The 18,208-nt window shown below is 38.5% G+C and overlaps 1 protein-coding gene across 1 annotated transcript in view; it reads left to right on the top strand.

The window, feature by feature from the left end:
• Positions 1-18,208, top strand: part of KIAA0825 (KIAA0825 ortholog) — a 494,795-nt gene that overhangs the window by 204,649 nt on the left and 271,938 nt on the right. Inside the window, exon 14 of the mRNA XM_014593286.2 lies at positions 6,421-6,560. Coding sequence (XP_014448772.1) covers positions 6,421-6,560 — 140 coding nt within the window. The remainder of the gene's footprint in view (positions 1-6,420; positions 6,561-18,208) is intronic.

Below are 18,208 nucleotides of genomic sequence, written 5' to 3'. Positions count from 1 at the left end.
TTTTTAAGGTCATAGAAATTTAGATATGCCCATTAAAGAGATTAAAATACATGCATGCTATTTCAATTCTATAATTACATTTAATTTATACACTTTTTTAAAAAGAATTATTTTATTATCACTTCTTTTTTTAAGAATTATTTATTTATTTATTCATTCATTCATTTTAATTTGACTAGAGAGAGAGAGAGAAAGCCGCCAGGTCTAGGATTTGAACCATGGTTGGCCATGTTGGAGTATCAAACACCTTAACCACCACTCCACCTACTGGTTTCCTATTATTATTTCTTAGTTTGACCAGACAGATACACAGAGAGAGAGAGAAAGGGAAAATGAGGAAGCAAGCCGCCAGATTTGGGACTTGAACTGCAGTCAGCCACTGGGGAGTCCAGTGCTTCAACCACCATGCCACCTGCCAGCCTCATACACTTTTTGCTAACATGATAAAGAATGTATTTGAAGACTTTTTTCTCAAGTACTGTTATTTTCCTAGAAAAAGATAATTAAACTGCTTTAACAATTGTTTTTACTTCTTTTCTAGAAGAATTTGTTTTTTAAGACAGAGTCTCACTCTTACATGCCTCCTGCCTCAGCTTCTAGGCCCATAACAACACACCCAGTTCTTTCTTTCTTTTTTTTGAAGGAGTCTTGCTGTGTTGCCCAGGCCAGGCTTGGATTCATAACCCTCTTCAACCTCTAAGTCATTGGGAGGGATTACAAGTGCATGCTACTGTGTCTGGCCATTAGGTTGAACCAAAGATCAAACTTGGGTTTCCCCTGTGGTCCCAGGTTGTAGAGCACAGCATCTTGCAGAGCAAACCACTGTAGCTGAGTCACCTAGAAAGATTTTGAAAAATAAGTTATGGAAAACCGTAAGAATTGTACACAGTAATACAGGGACCTCTCCTCTGACTCTCCCCACCTCACCCCCGCATGCAGGCTTTAACCCTTGTTTTCTCTTCAGTTATGCCCTTATCTTTGTTCTCTGAATCATGTAATTTATGGTCTCTGGTATAAATTTGGTCCAGTAATCCATGCCAGAAATCATCTGGTGAAAATCATCCCTGGATACCTTGAATAATGTGGCTCCAATTTGGGAATCAGGCCTGAGACCACAAACTTGACTTCAGGTCAAAAACATGGTATCCTTAATCAGGAAGTTCAATAGAGCCAAACACTCTCAATGATGGAAACTACAACGTACCCATCAAATATCAATCAAATTGAATGGGAAAAAAATAAGGAGTAATGGAGTAAGCATGGGTTACTTGGTTCAGAGTTCCTTGGGTTCAAAGTCCAGTAGCTACATTTGTTAGCTAAATAGGCATGAACTAGATTCTTAGTATTCCTGAGACAAAAATTAAGGGAGATGAACACCAAGTGCTGTTATGCATATCCTAGTTTGGATTTCCCCAAAAAGCAGACCTTGGAACAGGATCCAAATGAAAATAGTTTAAGTGGGGGAAACACTGGAGAGGGTGAGACAAAGACAGAAAGATAACAATAAATATTTGTGTAATCAAGCCACAAACATAGAAATGATGAGATTTTAAATCTTCTGAGGAAATTCTGAGAACCAAATATGCATTACAGAGTTATCCCACTAGAGGACCAAGGATGTTGGGTATTTGTACACCAACTCCCATCAGTCATTGGTTGAGAGTTGCTCTGGGGATGTGAATTCTCTGGCCCCTACAGACTGTATTTCAGAAAGGTATGGAAATGAAATTGTGAACTGAGAGGTAAGGGCAAAAAGGATGTGGGGCCACTGACATCTATGGTCTACCTCTTGTATCACTGATATTTGTTTATGTTCCGACTTGGATTCTCTAAGTCCTATTATTGATTCTTTGACGTGACAACTAGTCACACATACATTTTTTTAAATGTTTAATTACAATAGAATTAGCAGGACAAACTAGAATACCTGCCACAGCAATTTTTCTTGAATTCGTAAGTGGTATTCATTATAACATTCCTTTACTTCTATTTCATTTTCCCATCATCATCAGCCACTGTATCTGCTGGTTTACATTGCTTGCCCAGTGGAATCCCTGAAACCTCATGGTCAAAAGATTGAGCCCTGGTTAATATTCCCTTATCAAACTTTTGTTAATATCAATCATGACAGTATTAAGAGATGCCCTGGGGAATCCCGTGAATTACAGATACTTCTTCCTGCTCCCCTTAGGCAGCAACAGTCCTAGTTCTTCTTGATAATTAGGGTAATCACCCCTTGCCAGTATAGTATCTCCTTTCTTTGCCTAATAGACTACTGGTATGGGAAGGCAACAATGACCAGATGACAGCTCTAACTTTAAATTTGTGGAACTCTTAAATTGTCCCCTGGTAGAGCTATGCATGCTCCATCACACCCTACCATGGTAATAAGTCCTCTACTCCCACAGAGCCTATGAAGACTTATGGAGATGGAAAGCAAACATTTTCCAAGGGGATCATCAGGAACTTTGGAAAGAGGGGCCTCTCCTACTTTCTCCCCTTGGCCCCTCCCTATACCCATGTCATTTATCTCTTGAGGCCACAGTATCATATAATGTCTGTTAGCTCAAAGTAAATAGAAAATCTTGAGGGACAGTACCCCCACACTGCTGAGTATCATCCCTGAGCTGTGCATTTCAGAGTCCATTCACGTATTCTACTAGTCTGGAAACTTCTGCGTGATACATATATAATAAAATCGATGACTCCCATAGTCATGTGGGCTGAGCAGGAAGGCTCTCATAGTGCATCTGATCCTATTTTGGAGACTTTTCTTGGCCTGGGCCTTATAATCATGTTGGAAGTCAGGACAGTGTGCATTATATGGGTAAATTTTTTGTTGTTGTTGTTTTTCAACTTCCTATTGCAGTATGAGTATATACCAAACAATTGCAGACATTCTAAGTGATGAGTTTTCATGAATACATCAGAATACAATGATTCTATAAAAGTAATCTGTTAGTCTCATAAGCCAGTAATCACTGAACCTATTACTACGTGAATTTCAAAAATTCTTTGGGTCAACTTATGTCCCCCAACATAGCATTTATTCGAGTATAAATCTGATATAACCCAGTCATAAATTTATCATGTCTCCTAATGTAAGGTTTTTAAATTATACAGGATTAATTAATTTTTGTTCTGTTCTTTATATTATAGTGAAATTCAACATGTACATATTTGATACATACATATATATATATAATTTTCCTTCTTGTCATTTTTTGTGAGGCTAATCTCACTTTCACAGCTCCACCAGCTCAAAGGATGAGCGAACATATGCTTCCCCATATGCCCAAAACAGACTCCTCAATGCATTTATTACTCAGAGCTTGGTGATTGAAGAATGTTTGTACTATTTTATTTTTCCGCATAGTGAGTCATTCTACTGTACATTTCAAAATCTGTGATAAGTTGAAAGATCCAAGAACTGAGGTACATTTCAACAAACAGCTTCCCATCTGGTAAATGAGAGATTTTATTTATAACCAGGTATTTAGATACAGTGGTATAAAATGACATTCAAATTATTTTGTTTTATTGCATGACTAAAAGCCTGAGCAGAAACAGTAACTGCCTCCTCCATCCCCCACATTGCAACCATATTAGGAAATTCCTGCTTTAAACTCTTCAATGGGTCCAAAATCCCCACGTTGGGATAGAGAGACCCTCCTTGATCTGGCTCTTGTCTCTTTCTTCGGACTGTCTGTCAATGGCACCTCCTTCCACTCCCCATCGCCCCATCTACATTCTAGCCAAACTGGATCTTTCAGTTCATCAGATGTATACTTAAATGAACACTCAACTGAATCATAATATCTAGATAGGAAATAGTAAAAAAAACAAGCCAATATTAAGACACGCCTTACAACTAACTAGCTGCTTTTTACCTACCAAACATCAGTAGAGTTTGCAGAAATCAGTGCTTGGGACTTAGGATGGAATTAGGGATGGCCACTTGAGGATCTGCTTCAGTTTTTTAGTCCAACAGACTCACCTACTGGATTCCACCTTTGGTTCCATGTTTGGAATTACTACAAAAGTCAAATCAACCTAGGAAGGTAATTTAGAGCCCCTAGGGTGTCAGAACTGGTGAACCTGATTCCTCTAGCCTGAAAACTTAAGTACGTCCCCATTTGCCTCTTCATCACTTATGCAGGGCAAGGGTTTCCTTCAACTGCTTAGGGAATTATTCTGTTTGGAGTTATCAGAATTTCATCTATCTTTGAGCCTGAGTTTTTCCGAAGTACAAGTGCAGGCCGAAAGATTTTGTGCATCACAAGGTTATGAGATGTTTCAAGCACCAGACTAAGCCTGGTGTATGGGAGTACTAAAACTTCATTTTGTATCTTTGAAGTCTCACTTTTGCTTAAATCAGTCTTTTTCTTTAAGAGTTTACCTACTTATTTATGAGCAGACAAGTTAATCAGCTAACATTTATAGAGCCTTTAAATGTGCTTAGTTCACTGTAGGAGCTTTGAGGATATAAAAAGTGTCCTCACGAGACTTAAATCTGTATGGAGAGATCAAACTTTAATTGATTAAATAATAGAGGGCTAAATGTGTATACTTGCTATAAGTGCTTTAATTTAGAGTGAGAGACCATTGTGAAGGGAAATTTTTAGCAGACTTTACAGAGAAAGTAGGATTTTTGCTGCAAATTAAAGGAAGGGTAGGATTAAGATCAAGGTAAAGGATTATAGGAAGTTCATTGCATACATGGTTTCTTGATCAACTGTGGTTGCTGTAACAGTATATTGAAGACAGATGGTTTAAATAATATTTATTTCTTATAGTTGTGGAGTCTTGAAGTCCACAGTGAAGGTTGGGTTAGCACAGTTGGGTTCTGGTGAGGGCCTTCTTCTAGATTGCTGATAGCTCACTACCCATCTGCTCATGGCAGAAAGAGGTTGAGTTACCTATCTGACTCATTCTTATAACACCACTAATCTCATTCATGGAGGCTCCATCCTTATGACCCAATTATCTTCCAAAGACCCTATCTTTGGAAGATGGGAATCAGAGTTTCAACAAAGGGAATTTGAGGGGACACCTTCAGTCCATTGCAGATGGCGGCCAAGACCAACCCATATAGATATAAAGCACAGAAACAGGAAAGTTACTGCCATCTGGTCCCAAATCTACTACTTGTGTTTTAGAACCCATTGCCTTACAGGAGTAGTTCTCAAACTTCAGCATACTTCAGAATTTTCTGGAAAGAGTTTATTAAAATACAGATTTCTGAGGTCCACCAAGAAATTCTGATAGGATGAGACTTGAGAGTTGCATTTTTAGCAAGTTCTTAAGTGATGGTGATTCTGGTGATCTGGAATCCAAGCTTTGAAAATCACTGGTCTGGATTATGTTGCTAACTGATGGTTCACCACTCAGTAAATTGCATCTTCTAATGATAACGCTGCAGGTTGTCTTTCACAGTAATACCCTTTGCTCTGTGATTTTGTTTTTCCTACTTTGAAGCATATGGTCCTTTCATTCAAACCTCAGTGCTGCTCAATCATACCTTTCCTTCCCAATGTCACCCTATTCCTACAGTCCTTATGGCCACCACCAGATTGAGTTTGACCATTTCCTACTTTTGTTGTTGTTAAATGCTAGTTTCCCATGTTATGACCTTTAGCCAATATTAATTTTGAGATTTTTAGAAGGAAAAAGTGGGTAATGTTACCAGCGTTCGATTACTACTTTGCTCTCTGATCTCCAGCTATTTATTGGTAAATGAGAGAAGTGATATGGGGGATTTGTTCAATGCCAGTGAGAAAATTGCAAGTAGAAGCTCATTAGCCTTAGAATTATGTCTCTTTGATGAAATGATTACCAGAGTAGAGAGCGGCGTGACTCTGTGTTAGCAGAGGTTCTGATAATTGCATGTTGATTTAAGGCTTTATATATTAAATAATTATATTACAGTTGACCCTTGACAGAAGCTTTGAAATTCTTTAGTTTTATCTATAATCATAGTGCATAGAAAATGACAAAGTTGCCAAAACCCATTGGAGTATCTTTCCATGAAAAATGAAAGGAGTTAATAGCACATAGTAGGCACTTATTATGTATTTGGCAAGTAAACAAATGAATGTATTCAAAATAAATGCATAAGTGATTATTTTTCTTTTCTCCATGAAACAAAAACAGACATAGTTCCATGAAACATAGGCATGGTTATTCTGTATCAGTTTTAAATTTGGCAGTCTACCAACTGTTAATTTGCTTTTAGCTAGTTGAGATTAAATGTAATTCCTTCCCTGAGCAACCCTAAAGTAAGTAAGCATGAAAGCATTTTCAGAGTAATCTGGGAGGAATTGACATTTACAGGAGTTAGCATTACATCTGTACTTTAAGGCTATTAATTTCATAGATAAGTTAACTTCATTACTCCATCTTTATCTTGTATTTTGAAAGGACTCCATCAGCTGGAGGACTGAGAGCCGAGGGTCGATTGAAACTGCTCTTATCCCAGCCAGGTTGTAATTGGAATCTGCTTCTGGAAACCCTATTGTGTCATGATGGTTTATTTCTGAGAATCTTACTGAGGAGCTCAAGTGAGTATTTGTAGGCATAAGAATGTCCTTGAAAAACCCAGTCATTGCTTAAGTTGAGTGAAATTTTTTCCTACTAGAATACTGGCAGAAAGATGTAAGCCCACTCCATATTTCAACATTTAATGGGGTTAGAAGCAGGCAAAATACTGAGTTGCTTTACCAACCTATTTGAAAGAATTTTGTTTCAGGGACTTTGAATAAGGGAAAACAATATTTTTATATGACAGTGTTCTATTATAGCTACTATTATTTAGAAATGTATCAATATGCAGGGTTTGAAATACCTTAGAAAATTGTAGAAATATAATTATAGTTCCAAAGCACAGATCTTAATTAGACCTAGAAAAAGAAAGTATAAAGGAGAGAGAGCAAGAGATTATATTATGGTAACACTAGATATTTGAGTGTATTATGGAGAGTGCTTGTGTAACTGATAAAAAAGCAAGCAGTGGCTGACAAGCCAGATCCACTGAGGCATGGAGAAGTCATCTCGAGAATATTACAAGTGGAAATTGAAGAATAATAGAAAACCAAACTTCTCTTAATTACACTTTCTTTTTGTCCCTGTAATTGCCATTTTAGAAAAATGCTATGCCAATATTATATTATATTATATTATTATATATTGTTCTTCCCCTTCATCTATAAAGATTCTTCTAACCAGTTCCCATATTTCTCCTATTCTGTGCCACACATGAAGCCATGTTAGCTTTATCAATCGCTAGTTTCAGTTTAGGTTTCCTAAATCAAAATCTTTTTTTCTTTACTTTCCCATCACCTGCAGGACCAAATGGGAATTTTTCAGCCATTTAAATGTGACCCTAGACGCGTTTTCCCACTATTCCCGCTATACACCACTCGTCCTCGCATTTCAGTGATTGTGCTGAAACCTCATGCTAGGGCTTTGTCTATACAGGGCTCTGCCTCCACCAGTCTGCAAGGACCTGTAGATCTTCCAGATCTTTGAATGCTCTAACTCAGAAGTCCCCAAGTCCCCAGCCCCTGGACCATGCACTAGTTCCAGTCCATGGCCTGTTAAAAACCCAGCTACAGTGGGCAAGTGGGCAGCAGTGGGCAAGCAAAGCTTCATCTGTATTTGTAGCTGCTCCCCATTGCTAGCATGCTGCCTGAGCTCTGCCTCCTGTCAGAGCAGTGGTGGCATCAGATTCTCATAGGAGCCCCCAAGGAGACCTTGTAGTTGCATGAAAACAAGCTCAGGGCTCCACAGACTCGGCATGACAATGAATTGAATAATTATTTCATTACATAGTATGTTGTAATAATTACAGAAATTTATGGTCTGGATTATGTTGCTAACTGATGGTTCACCACTCAGTAAATTGCATCTTCTAATGATAACGCTGCAGGTTGTCTTTCACAGTAATACCCTTTGCTCTGTGATTTTGTTTTTCCTACTTTGAAGCATATGGTCCTTTCATTCAAACCTCAGTGCTGCTCAATCATACCTTTCCTTCCCAATGTCACCCTATTCCTACAGTCCTTATGGCCACCACCAGATTGAGTGTGACCATTTCCTACTTTTGTTGTTGTTAAATGCTAGTTTCCCATGTTATGACCTTTAGCCAATATTAATTTTGAGATTTTTAGAAGGAAAAAGTGGGTAATGTTACCAGCGTTCGATTACTACTTTGCTCTCTGATCTCCAGCTATTTATTGGTAAATGAGAGAAGTGATATGGGGGATTTGTTCAATGCCAGTGAGAAAATTGCAAGTAGAAGCTCATTAGCCTTAGAATTATGTCTCTTTGATGAAATGATTACCAGAGTAGAGAGCGGCGTGACTCTGTGTTAGCAGAGGTTCTGATAATTGCATGTTGATTTAAGGCTTTATATATTAAATAATTATATTACAGTTGACCCTTGACAGAAGCTTTGAAATTCTTTAGTTTTATCTATAATCATAGTGCATAGAAAATGACAAAGTTGCCAAAACCCATTGGAGTATCTTTCCATGAAAAATGAAAGGAGTTAATAGCACATAGTAGGCACTTATTATGTATTTGGCAAGTAAACAAATGAATGTATTCAAAATAAATGCATAAGTGATTATTTTTCTTTTCTCCATGAAACAAAAACAGACATAGTTCCATGAAACATAGGCATGGTTATTCTGTATCAGTTTTAAATTTGGCAGTCTACCAACTGTTAATTTGCTTTTAGCTAGTTGAGATTAAATGTAATTCCTTCCCTGAGCAACCCTAAAGTAAGTAAGCATGAAAGCATTTTCAGAGTAATCTGGGAGGAATTGACATTTACAGGAGTTAGCATTACATCTGTACTTTAAGGCTATTAATTTCATAGATAAGTTAACTTCATTACTCCATCTTTATCTTGTATTTTGAAAGGACTCCATCAGCTGGAGGACTGAGAGCCGAGGGTCGATTGAAACTGCTCTTATCCCAGCCAGGTTGTAATTGGAATCTGCTTCTGGAAACCCTATTGTGTCATGATGGTTTATTTCTGAGAATCTTACTGAGGAGCTCAAGTGAGTATTTGTAGGCATAAGAATGTCCTTGAAAAACCCAGTCATTGCTTAAGTTGAGTGAAATTTTTTCCTACTAGAATACTGGCAGAAAGATGTAAGCCCACTCCATATTTCAACATTTAATGGGGTTAGAAGCAGGCAAAATACTGAGTTGCTTTACCAACCTATTTGAAAGAATTTTGTTTCAGGGACTTTGAATAAGGGAAAACAATATTTTTATATGACAGTGTTCTATTATAGCTACTATTATTTAGAAATGTATCAATATGCAGGGTTTGAAATACCTTAGAAAATTGTAGAAATATAATTATAGTTCCAAAGCACAGATCTTAATTAGACCTAGAAAAAGAAAGTATAAAGGAGAGAGAGCAAGAGATTATATTATGGTAACACTAGATATTTGAGTGTATTATGGAGAGTGCTTGTGTAACTGATAAAAAAGCAAGCAGTGGCTGACAAGCCAGATCCACTGAGGCATGGAGAAGTCATCTCGAGAATATTACAAGTGGAAATTGAAGAATAATAGAAAACCAAACTTCTCTTAATTACACTTTCTTTTTGTCCCTGTAATTGCCATTTTAGAAAAATGCTATGCCAATATTATATTATATTATATTATTATATATTGTTCTTCCCCTTCATCTATAAAGATTCTTCTAACCAGTTCCCATATTTCTCCTATTCTGTGCCACACATGAAGCCATGTTAGCTTTATCAATCGCTAGTTTCAGTTTAGGTTTCCTAAATCAAAATCTTTTTTTCTTTACTTTCCCATCACCTGCAGGACCAAATGGGAATTTTTCAGCCATTTAAATGTGACCCTAGACGCGTTTTCCCACTATTCCCGCTATACACCACTCGTCCTCGCATTTCAGTGATTGTGCTGAAACCTCATGCTAGGGCTTTGTCTATACAGGGCTCTGCCTCCACCAGTCTGCAAGGACCTGTAGATCTTCCAGATCTTTGAATGCTCTAACTCAGAAGTCCCCAAGTCCCCAGCCCCTGGACCATGCACTAGTTCCAGTCCATGGCCTGTTAAAAACCCAGCTACAGTGGGCAAGTGGGCAGCAGTGGGCAGGCAAAGCTTCATCTGTATTTGTAGCTGCTCCCCATTGCTAGCATGCTGCCTGAGCTCCGCCTCTTGTCAGAGCAGTGGTGGCATCAGATTCTCATAGGAGCCCCCAAGGAGACCTTGTAGTTGCATGAAAACAAGCTCAGGGCTCCACAGACTCGGCATGACAATGAATTGAATAATTATTTCATTACATAGTATGTTGTAATAATTACAGAAATTTAGTACACAGTGAATGTGATGTTCTTGAATCATCTCGAAACTATCCCGCCAACCCACCCCCAGTCTGTGGGAAAGCTGTCTTCCACAAAACCAGCCCCTGATGCCAAAAAAGTTGGAGAACTCTGCTAAGTCACACAAGTCGTTTCCACCTCTGACCTTCACAGTGTCCTTCTTCATAGCTACTTCATTTGCCCACAGTGTACTCTGCCTTACATGTTACTCGATTTATGTAGAATGAGGCAAATGCCACCAAGCTCTATCTGCTGTTGGTATAGAAATGAGGTGCCCAGCATTCCCTGTCCAAATCATTCCAGTCATTTCTAATAACGTTTGGTTTCTCACATCTGCTCAGGACCAGTTCCTCATATTCTTCTCTCCCATCTACCTTGACATTTGCTTCCCAAATGCCATCGTGAAAATATTACTTTTCCCCTGATGCTCGCAAAAATATAAAACCATGTGATGCCAAACGTCACCACAGCTCCTCAGCCTCAGTGTGTTCCAAGCAGAAGTCCACAGATTACTCCTCTCATAAGCTCTAATCTGATTTTATGCCCTTAGCCCCCCAACTAGTACTGTTCAGGCCTCAAATCTCATTAAAGTCACCTGAAAGCAATTTCTTTAGCATCAGGCTGTAATTCTAGCTCCCTAAAGGGAAAACTGGCTTCCCTGAGTATCCAACATTTATTGTTTAGTTATTAGGAGTTTGGCATTATGCTAAGTACTTTACATTGATTAGCTAATTTGATACTTCTTGTTTCTTTTCCTAACCTTCTGAAGTATATATTATTGTTCTTCTCATTAAATATAAGGACATGGAAGGGCAGGCCCTGTAGCTTAGTTAAGGGAGCCAGGTCCCACATGGCTGACCATGGTTTGACTCTCAGCCCCAATGGTTCGAAAAATATGCCAGGCATGTATGCGTATTGTGTCCACAATCCCTAAAGGATGGAATATGGAAGAGAAGGAATCACAGTGTGACATGCCCCACTAGGGATGTGTGACCATGTCCCACTAATAGGTGCTTTCTCCCTCTTTCTCTCTGTCACTCTCTGTGAATGCACATGCCCACTGACAATTAAAAAAAAAATGACATGTGAGTTTAAATAAATATAACTTATGTAGCAATAAACACATCTGGAAAATAGTGGGCAAACCTGGAGTTTGAATCCAGCCAGAGCTTTCTGCTCCATACCCTTTCAAAACAAATACTCATGCAAACTTAACCCTAGAGCAGAGAAGTGATATTGGACAGAAACTCCTTTGTCTACTCTGAGGCTGGATGAACCAGGACACCCTGATGCGTGGGCATTTAACTTGTGTTTCTGGCTAGGTAGACAAGGCTGTAGTGCGGATTTTTATATTCCTCCTTAAGCTTGAAAAGTACTTTGTACATAAAGAGTCCAGTAAATAGTTCTTATCAGTGATCGGTTAGAATAGAAAGCATGGATCGCCACATAAACTTTATAGAGCTTTCAGGCGATGTGGCTACATGACATGGATAGACTCTGACATGGCTGGGAAAGTAACTCTGTTAGAATCATTGAAACTCACAGGTGTGGTCTCATAAGAGAAATGGTCTCCTATTGATAATTATACATAATAGCCTAGAAAATTGATTGAGATCTAACCTTTTGCCTATATTGATGTAGTCTCTAAGTACAAGAAGTGAAATTGTAGTTATGAACATTTAACTGTGTTTCTTTTTTTTTTATTGAAGAAGTCTTTGCTATAGGGCACGTGTATTTGCCAAAAATACAGAGAGAGACAGAGAGACAGAAAGGGAAATCACTTGCTGGGAGGGTGGCCACGCCACAGTCCCTTCTCCTCCATTCTCTCGAGATCTTGGGCACACAAGCACACACACCCAGTGTGAGTTTAAGCCACCAGTTTGGGACTCAGACTACAGTTGACTACATGGGAGTCCAGCAACATAGCCATTATGCCAACTGCTGGTCCCTTAACTGTTTTTTTTACAAATTAATCCCACATTAACCTAGCAAAAATATTGGGCTGTCTGGAAAGTCATGATGCATTTTTACATAGAAAAACATGGAAAATATGTCATGACTTTTCCAACAGTCTAAAAAATATGGCCACCTTCTGGTATGTATAAAATGATAATGTTTTTAAGAGATTTAGAGTCAGCAAAGGGACACATTGTATCACCTTTAGTGGTAGTTCCCAGAGCCCCAGTATTTACTTAAACTGCCCAAATACACATCAATAGCTTTTTCACAAAAGCTATTAGGATACATGACTGCTCTGGTATTGTCTTAAATTTGATTTTATTACCTATTTCAAACACCATGAGGATGAAGTGACAGAATTTACTTAATTGATTTTAATTGATCAAATCAACTTATTAAACCCAGTGGAATTCTAGTCACCTTAAGTTAGAAATAATATACTCATGGAATCTTATTCACTATACTAAAATGGATTTTGTTATGTACATAAAAATTAGTGATTTTTTTGTAGATAATGTGTTTTTTTTTTTTTTTGAGAAGTTTTTCGTTATAGGGCGCATGCGCTCGTCAGACAGAGAGAGACATAGAGACAGAAAGCAAGACATCACCCCCCGGGAGATGGCCACACCTCAATCCCTTCTCCTCCATTCTCCTCTTGGGATCTTGGGCACGCATGCACACGTGCCCGGCGTAAGTTTTAAGCCACCGGGTCCGGGATGCGAACTGCAGTCGACTGCGTGGGAGTCCAGCGACATAGCCATTACGCTAACTGCTGGTTCCCAATAATGTGTTTTTATTTCATTTAAATTCTTATAGAACTTCAGAATATAATTTAGAAGATGGATTATATTAGGTCATCAGGAAAGTCATTATGTGTTTTTCTGTTTTTCTATGCAAAAATGCATCATGACTTTCCCAATGATGCAATATTTTTAGAAAAACAAAGCTTTACTCTGAATTAGCTATTTCAAACAACATAATTATCAACTATTTTTTTTTAATTTTTGCTAAAAAGTGTGTGTGCTCACTGAAGATAGATAAAAACAGAGACAGAGAGAGGGAAAGTGAGAAATCATGTCTTCTCAGAGCAATGGCAACACTGCAATTCCTTTTCCTCCATTCTTTTGGGACTTGGGCATATATCCACACATACGTAGGGTGTTTTCAAGCCTCTGGGTCCAAGACTTGAACTGTGCAGTTGAACATATGGGATCCACCTGCCTTAACCTCCCTATTGCCTGCTGGCCCAGTGCATAGTTTTTAATGCTAAACCACCACATACTATGAAGGTGAAAACATATGGAGCTTATTTTATAGTGACAGTGATGTCTGTAGCTTTTAATTTTGCTCTGTAAAAACTATTTATCAGAATTTCTAAAACAAAAAAACAAAAACGGAGCCTATTGGGAAATGGCTATCTTGTTATCTGAGAAGTAACTTCACTGAAGATCAAAATCATAGCAAAATCAAGTAAATTAATGGTAAAACTTCGATTTCTATTATGTGTTTCATGGGCTGCATGCTTCTAAGAAGTGAAATGACGATTTTACCAGGGATTATAATTCCTCCTGTATGGACATATGTAGCGTTTTGATTACATTGCTAAAACTTGATAAAAAATAAACTGATTTCACATGAAAGGTGGTTTTCGAATACTCTTTGGGTATAGTTCATTTGAGAAGGTAATGTTTGTGTTCAAGTTAGGACATCTTAAATCTGAAGAAAAAGACCTCACCTACAAATGTTTATAGAAGACTTTTAAATTGAAAGGCACTATGTTGGACTACTGACTTCAAAACCCAGGGCATTTGTTTTCATAATGACCTTGCAGGATCCATATGGCCTTACTGGTTTCTTACTTGTGGCCTAAAAGACGCAAATACTTGGCCATTTCCCAGTGGTTAGTAGGTGACCTTTTCCTACCAGTGACATTTGAATGAAGTGTCACTCACAGTCTTTCCTTTGCCTATTGCCCCAAGAATGATTCCCAGTGAAACCTGGCTTCTGGTGAGATTCAGTTGTAATACAGCAGAAAATTAGAAAATACATATTTAATATGTTCCAGACATTGTTTCTAAGTGCTTTCAATGTGTTCCCTCATTAAATCCTCATAACAGCTCTGTGTGGTAGGTACAATTAACATCTCCATTTTGAAATGTGGAAACTGACGGGCAGAAAAACCCAAGTCACACTTGTGGTGGTGAAGCAGGCTTTGTCTGGGCAGCTGCCTTCCAGAGTCTGTGCTGCCCAGGCAGAGCTCTAGAACATTGCACAGTTCACGGGAGAGAGCCGGAATCTCAGCAATGGATATGTCCATAGTACAAAACGCCTGAAGGAAATCGGGAAAGAAATCTAGAAGAAATTTCTAGTAACTGCTGCCACTACCCAGGCAATGGCTGACTTAATATGTATAGATTGGGACTAGCAGGTGGTGTGGTGGTTAAAGCACTGGACACTTCCACATGGCCGACCATGGTTTGAGTCCCAGACCTGGTGGCTTGATTTCTCACTTTGCCTTTCTCTCGCACTCTCTCTCTCTCTGTATCTCTCTCTCGTCAAATTAAAATGAATGAATGCATAAATAAAATAAAGTAAATAATTCTTAAAAAATATGTATAAATCAATTCAGTCTCTCTTATGTTAATATTTTCCTGCTCTTTTAGATAACACCAAGCATATTATGGCAGAAATTTGATGTTTTGTTCTACATAGTGTGTGTGTGTGTGTGTGTGTGTGTGTGTGTGTGTTTGTGTTTTTACAAATGTGTGTGTGTGTGTGTTTTCATTTTTACAAAAATTTATTTTATTTTATTTTATTTTATTTTATTTTATTTTATTTCATACATTCAATCACATATGTCACTTAGCTTGTAAAGTGAATGCTCCCACATTTCATTTTATAGTATGACCAAAGGGCTGTTTTATGACTGCCTTGAAAGAGATGACTGAAAATAAAATATGTCCTCTTGGCATTCTTAGCAGGCCTAACATTGATGTCATTAGCTAGTTTTGCTAATGACAACATTTGCACTACAAGACTGGTAGTCTTTTCCTCACTGGACTTGTACCTTTTTTACTATGCACAGTAGAACATATTTATGTATTTTTAGCTCAGGGCCTTCCCAGCCAAGAATCCTAGCTAAGAAAGAAGATGGACTAGCCCAGAGGTCTCTATGAGCTCTCAGGAATTATTTCAACCCTCAAAATATTTATCATCTTGGGTTCGCTGACCCTCCATGAAGTTGAGGGGTGGGAGGCGATACTTTTTGGGGGTGTTGATAGGATAGAATTATGTAAAATAAGCCTTCTTGTCTTTAAAGTGCAAACACATCACCTGAGGATCTGGTTAAAACTACAGATTCTGTTGGGTTGTCGGGAAAGTCATGACGTATATTTCTATGCTTTTCTGTGCAAAAATCCAGCATGACTTTTCCTGATAACCAATAATTCAACAGGTCTTGGTTGGCACCTGAGATACTTCATTTCAAACAAACTCCAAAGTAAAGCTGTTGTCAGTCCCTGGAATTTTTGCATAGCAAGGATATTCAACAACGGATTTGTTGCTATAGAAGGCAAAAAGTTTAATTTGTGGCCTGTCCTTGTAGTCTGACATATTGGGTCATTGGAAAAGTCATGACGCATTTTTGCATAGAGGAATATAGAAAAATATGCATGACTTTTCCAACAACTCAATAGCTTATAAAGAGAGCTAATTTACTGAAGAATATTTATAAACCATTCTACCAGAAAGTTCATAGCAGTCAGCGAGGCATGACCTTATTTAAATACAGATCTGATTATGTCATTCCCCTGCTAAAAACTTAGCGGATGCTCACTGCTGGCAGGGTGAGGAGCCTGCTCCTTGAGTCACCAGCAATGCCCTGTGTGCTCTGGCTGTGGCCGCCTTGTCCTTCGCATCTTGTCCTGTCATCTCCCTATTTCGCATGCTCCAACACAGGGTCATGCGTACTCTGGTCTAGTCTTTGCTTGATAGATTCGTATATTTATGACCGCAATCTCTCTGCAGAAGTGTATTGAAAATGGGACAGCTGCTCCAATACCAGTGACCTTTAAATGGCACCATATGCCAACTTTTTTCCTGCTAGAGAGCCTTTAAAATGGTTTTCTTTTTTGGCCTAGACCCTTTGTCCCCTTCATTTGCCTGTAAACTCTGAGTCATCTTTTAGCTTAAATATTACTTCCTAGGAAGTCACCACTGATCGTCTTGACTGGGTAAGGATGACTTTTTGTCGCATGCTTTGTTTTGTCACAATTGTAAGTGAAAGTTTAGTTGACTAATGTCTATGCCACTGTGAGTCCAGGAGACAGGGATGGTTCCACTGTATCCCCAGTGCCTTGTTGGGTTCATGGTGGTCAGACTAGTACTGAGTACATAGAATGGGCTTATGGAGCCAGCAGGTGGTGTAGTGGTAAAGGCGCTGGATTCCCACATGCCAACTGTGGTTCAAGTCCCTAGCCTTGAAAATCATGCTGGGTACATGTGCATATGTGCCCAAAATCCCAGGAGGAGAATGGAGGAGAAGGGCTTGTGTTGTGGCATGGCCATCCCCCTTGGGAAATCATTTCTCACTTTCCCTCTCACTATCTCTCTCTGTCTCCCTCCTCTTTGGTGAGTTCACAAGTCCTATGGCAAAACCTAAAATAATAATAATAATAAATAGTAAATTAAAATTTAAAAAAAGAATGGGCTTAAAAAATCAGATGTTAAATAAATCAATGCCAATTAAATTTCCATGACAATAATTGTTCCATTCATTAACTTTGCAATCTGTCTAAACTTCAGGTTCTTCATTTCAAAGTAGGGTACTAATATCAGCCATAGGTTTTCATTTCAAGCTTTCTAAGAGTAAAAAACATTGATTGGCACTAAGCAGGTACTTAGTTTGTGTTAGATTCTTCCAGTTCTTTCATATTGAATGCCTGGAAAAATATGCCCAATGCAGTTTTTCTTCTCCCTGCCCCTGTGATCTCTACAACGGTCTTTCCTCCTGCCTCTCAGTGATTTCCCCCTCCATCGAGGCCTACATTGAAGTGTCTCCCAGGAGATGGAGTTCCCCTTTTCAGCTTCTGTGTGCCTGGGAAGGTGTTGCTCTGGCAGCTGTCATGCATGTGAAGATAGTGGGCCAAATACATATTCTCAAGTTCTTTATATTTAGTACTCGTTGAGAATCTCTCCGTATCGCTTGGGAGATTGGCACTATGAAGCTTCACCTACACAGAACCACATCCAATGTGGCCTGGCAGTGGCAGAAGTATTTGACATCCTCTCTCTTCATGGCACTTACAAAATGTCTAATATGACTGCAGGAACATGTATCTTCTTTAGTACCTAATGTGCTTCTGGTATCTGTATGTGAAATGATTATGTATTATATATTGCAAGTGATTCTGTTACTGTGAAATTTTGCAGCATCTCTTCTCAAGCAACTCAAAATGATTTAGCATGTTATTTTATTTATGACCCTTAGATGATTAGTACCATTTTGCAGATGATGACACTTAGATACAGAGAAATTGAGTAAATGGCCCACTTGGTGTTTTATGTGGTCCTCGTTAGAAGAAAGAAGAGCCATTATTTCCTGAAAGTCTATTGTTTTTAAGTGAATTCTAAAATGACTACATGAGACTTTATAGAGATGATTCTCCTTAGAAATAAGAAATAATATTTTCGGGGTTACCTTCTGAAACTGGCTACTTGATTTTATAAATAAGTCTCCATTCAAATAATACTTAGTTGGGCATGAGGAGAATGAGGCTCTGTTCTAGGTTGGAAGTGCACTGGTACACATCACATATCAATTTGCTTTCATAAAGCTTATATTTTGGGGCCTTGGCTGTTGGAGGCCAGGTAAGTAGGAC

The sequence above is a fragment of the Tupaia chinensis genome, unplaced genomic scaffold (genome assembly GCF_000334495.1).
Source record: "Tupaia chinensis unplaced genomic scaffold, TupChi_1.0 Scaffold140095_1, whole genome shotgun sequence".
NCBI classification, from domain to species: Eukaryota; Metazoa; Chordata; class Mammalia; order Scandentia; family Tupaiidae; genus Tupaia; species Tupaia belangeri.
The sequence above is the reverse complement of the archived record's forward strand: the minus strand, read 5'-3'. Positions and strand labels throughout refer to the sequence as shown.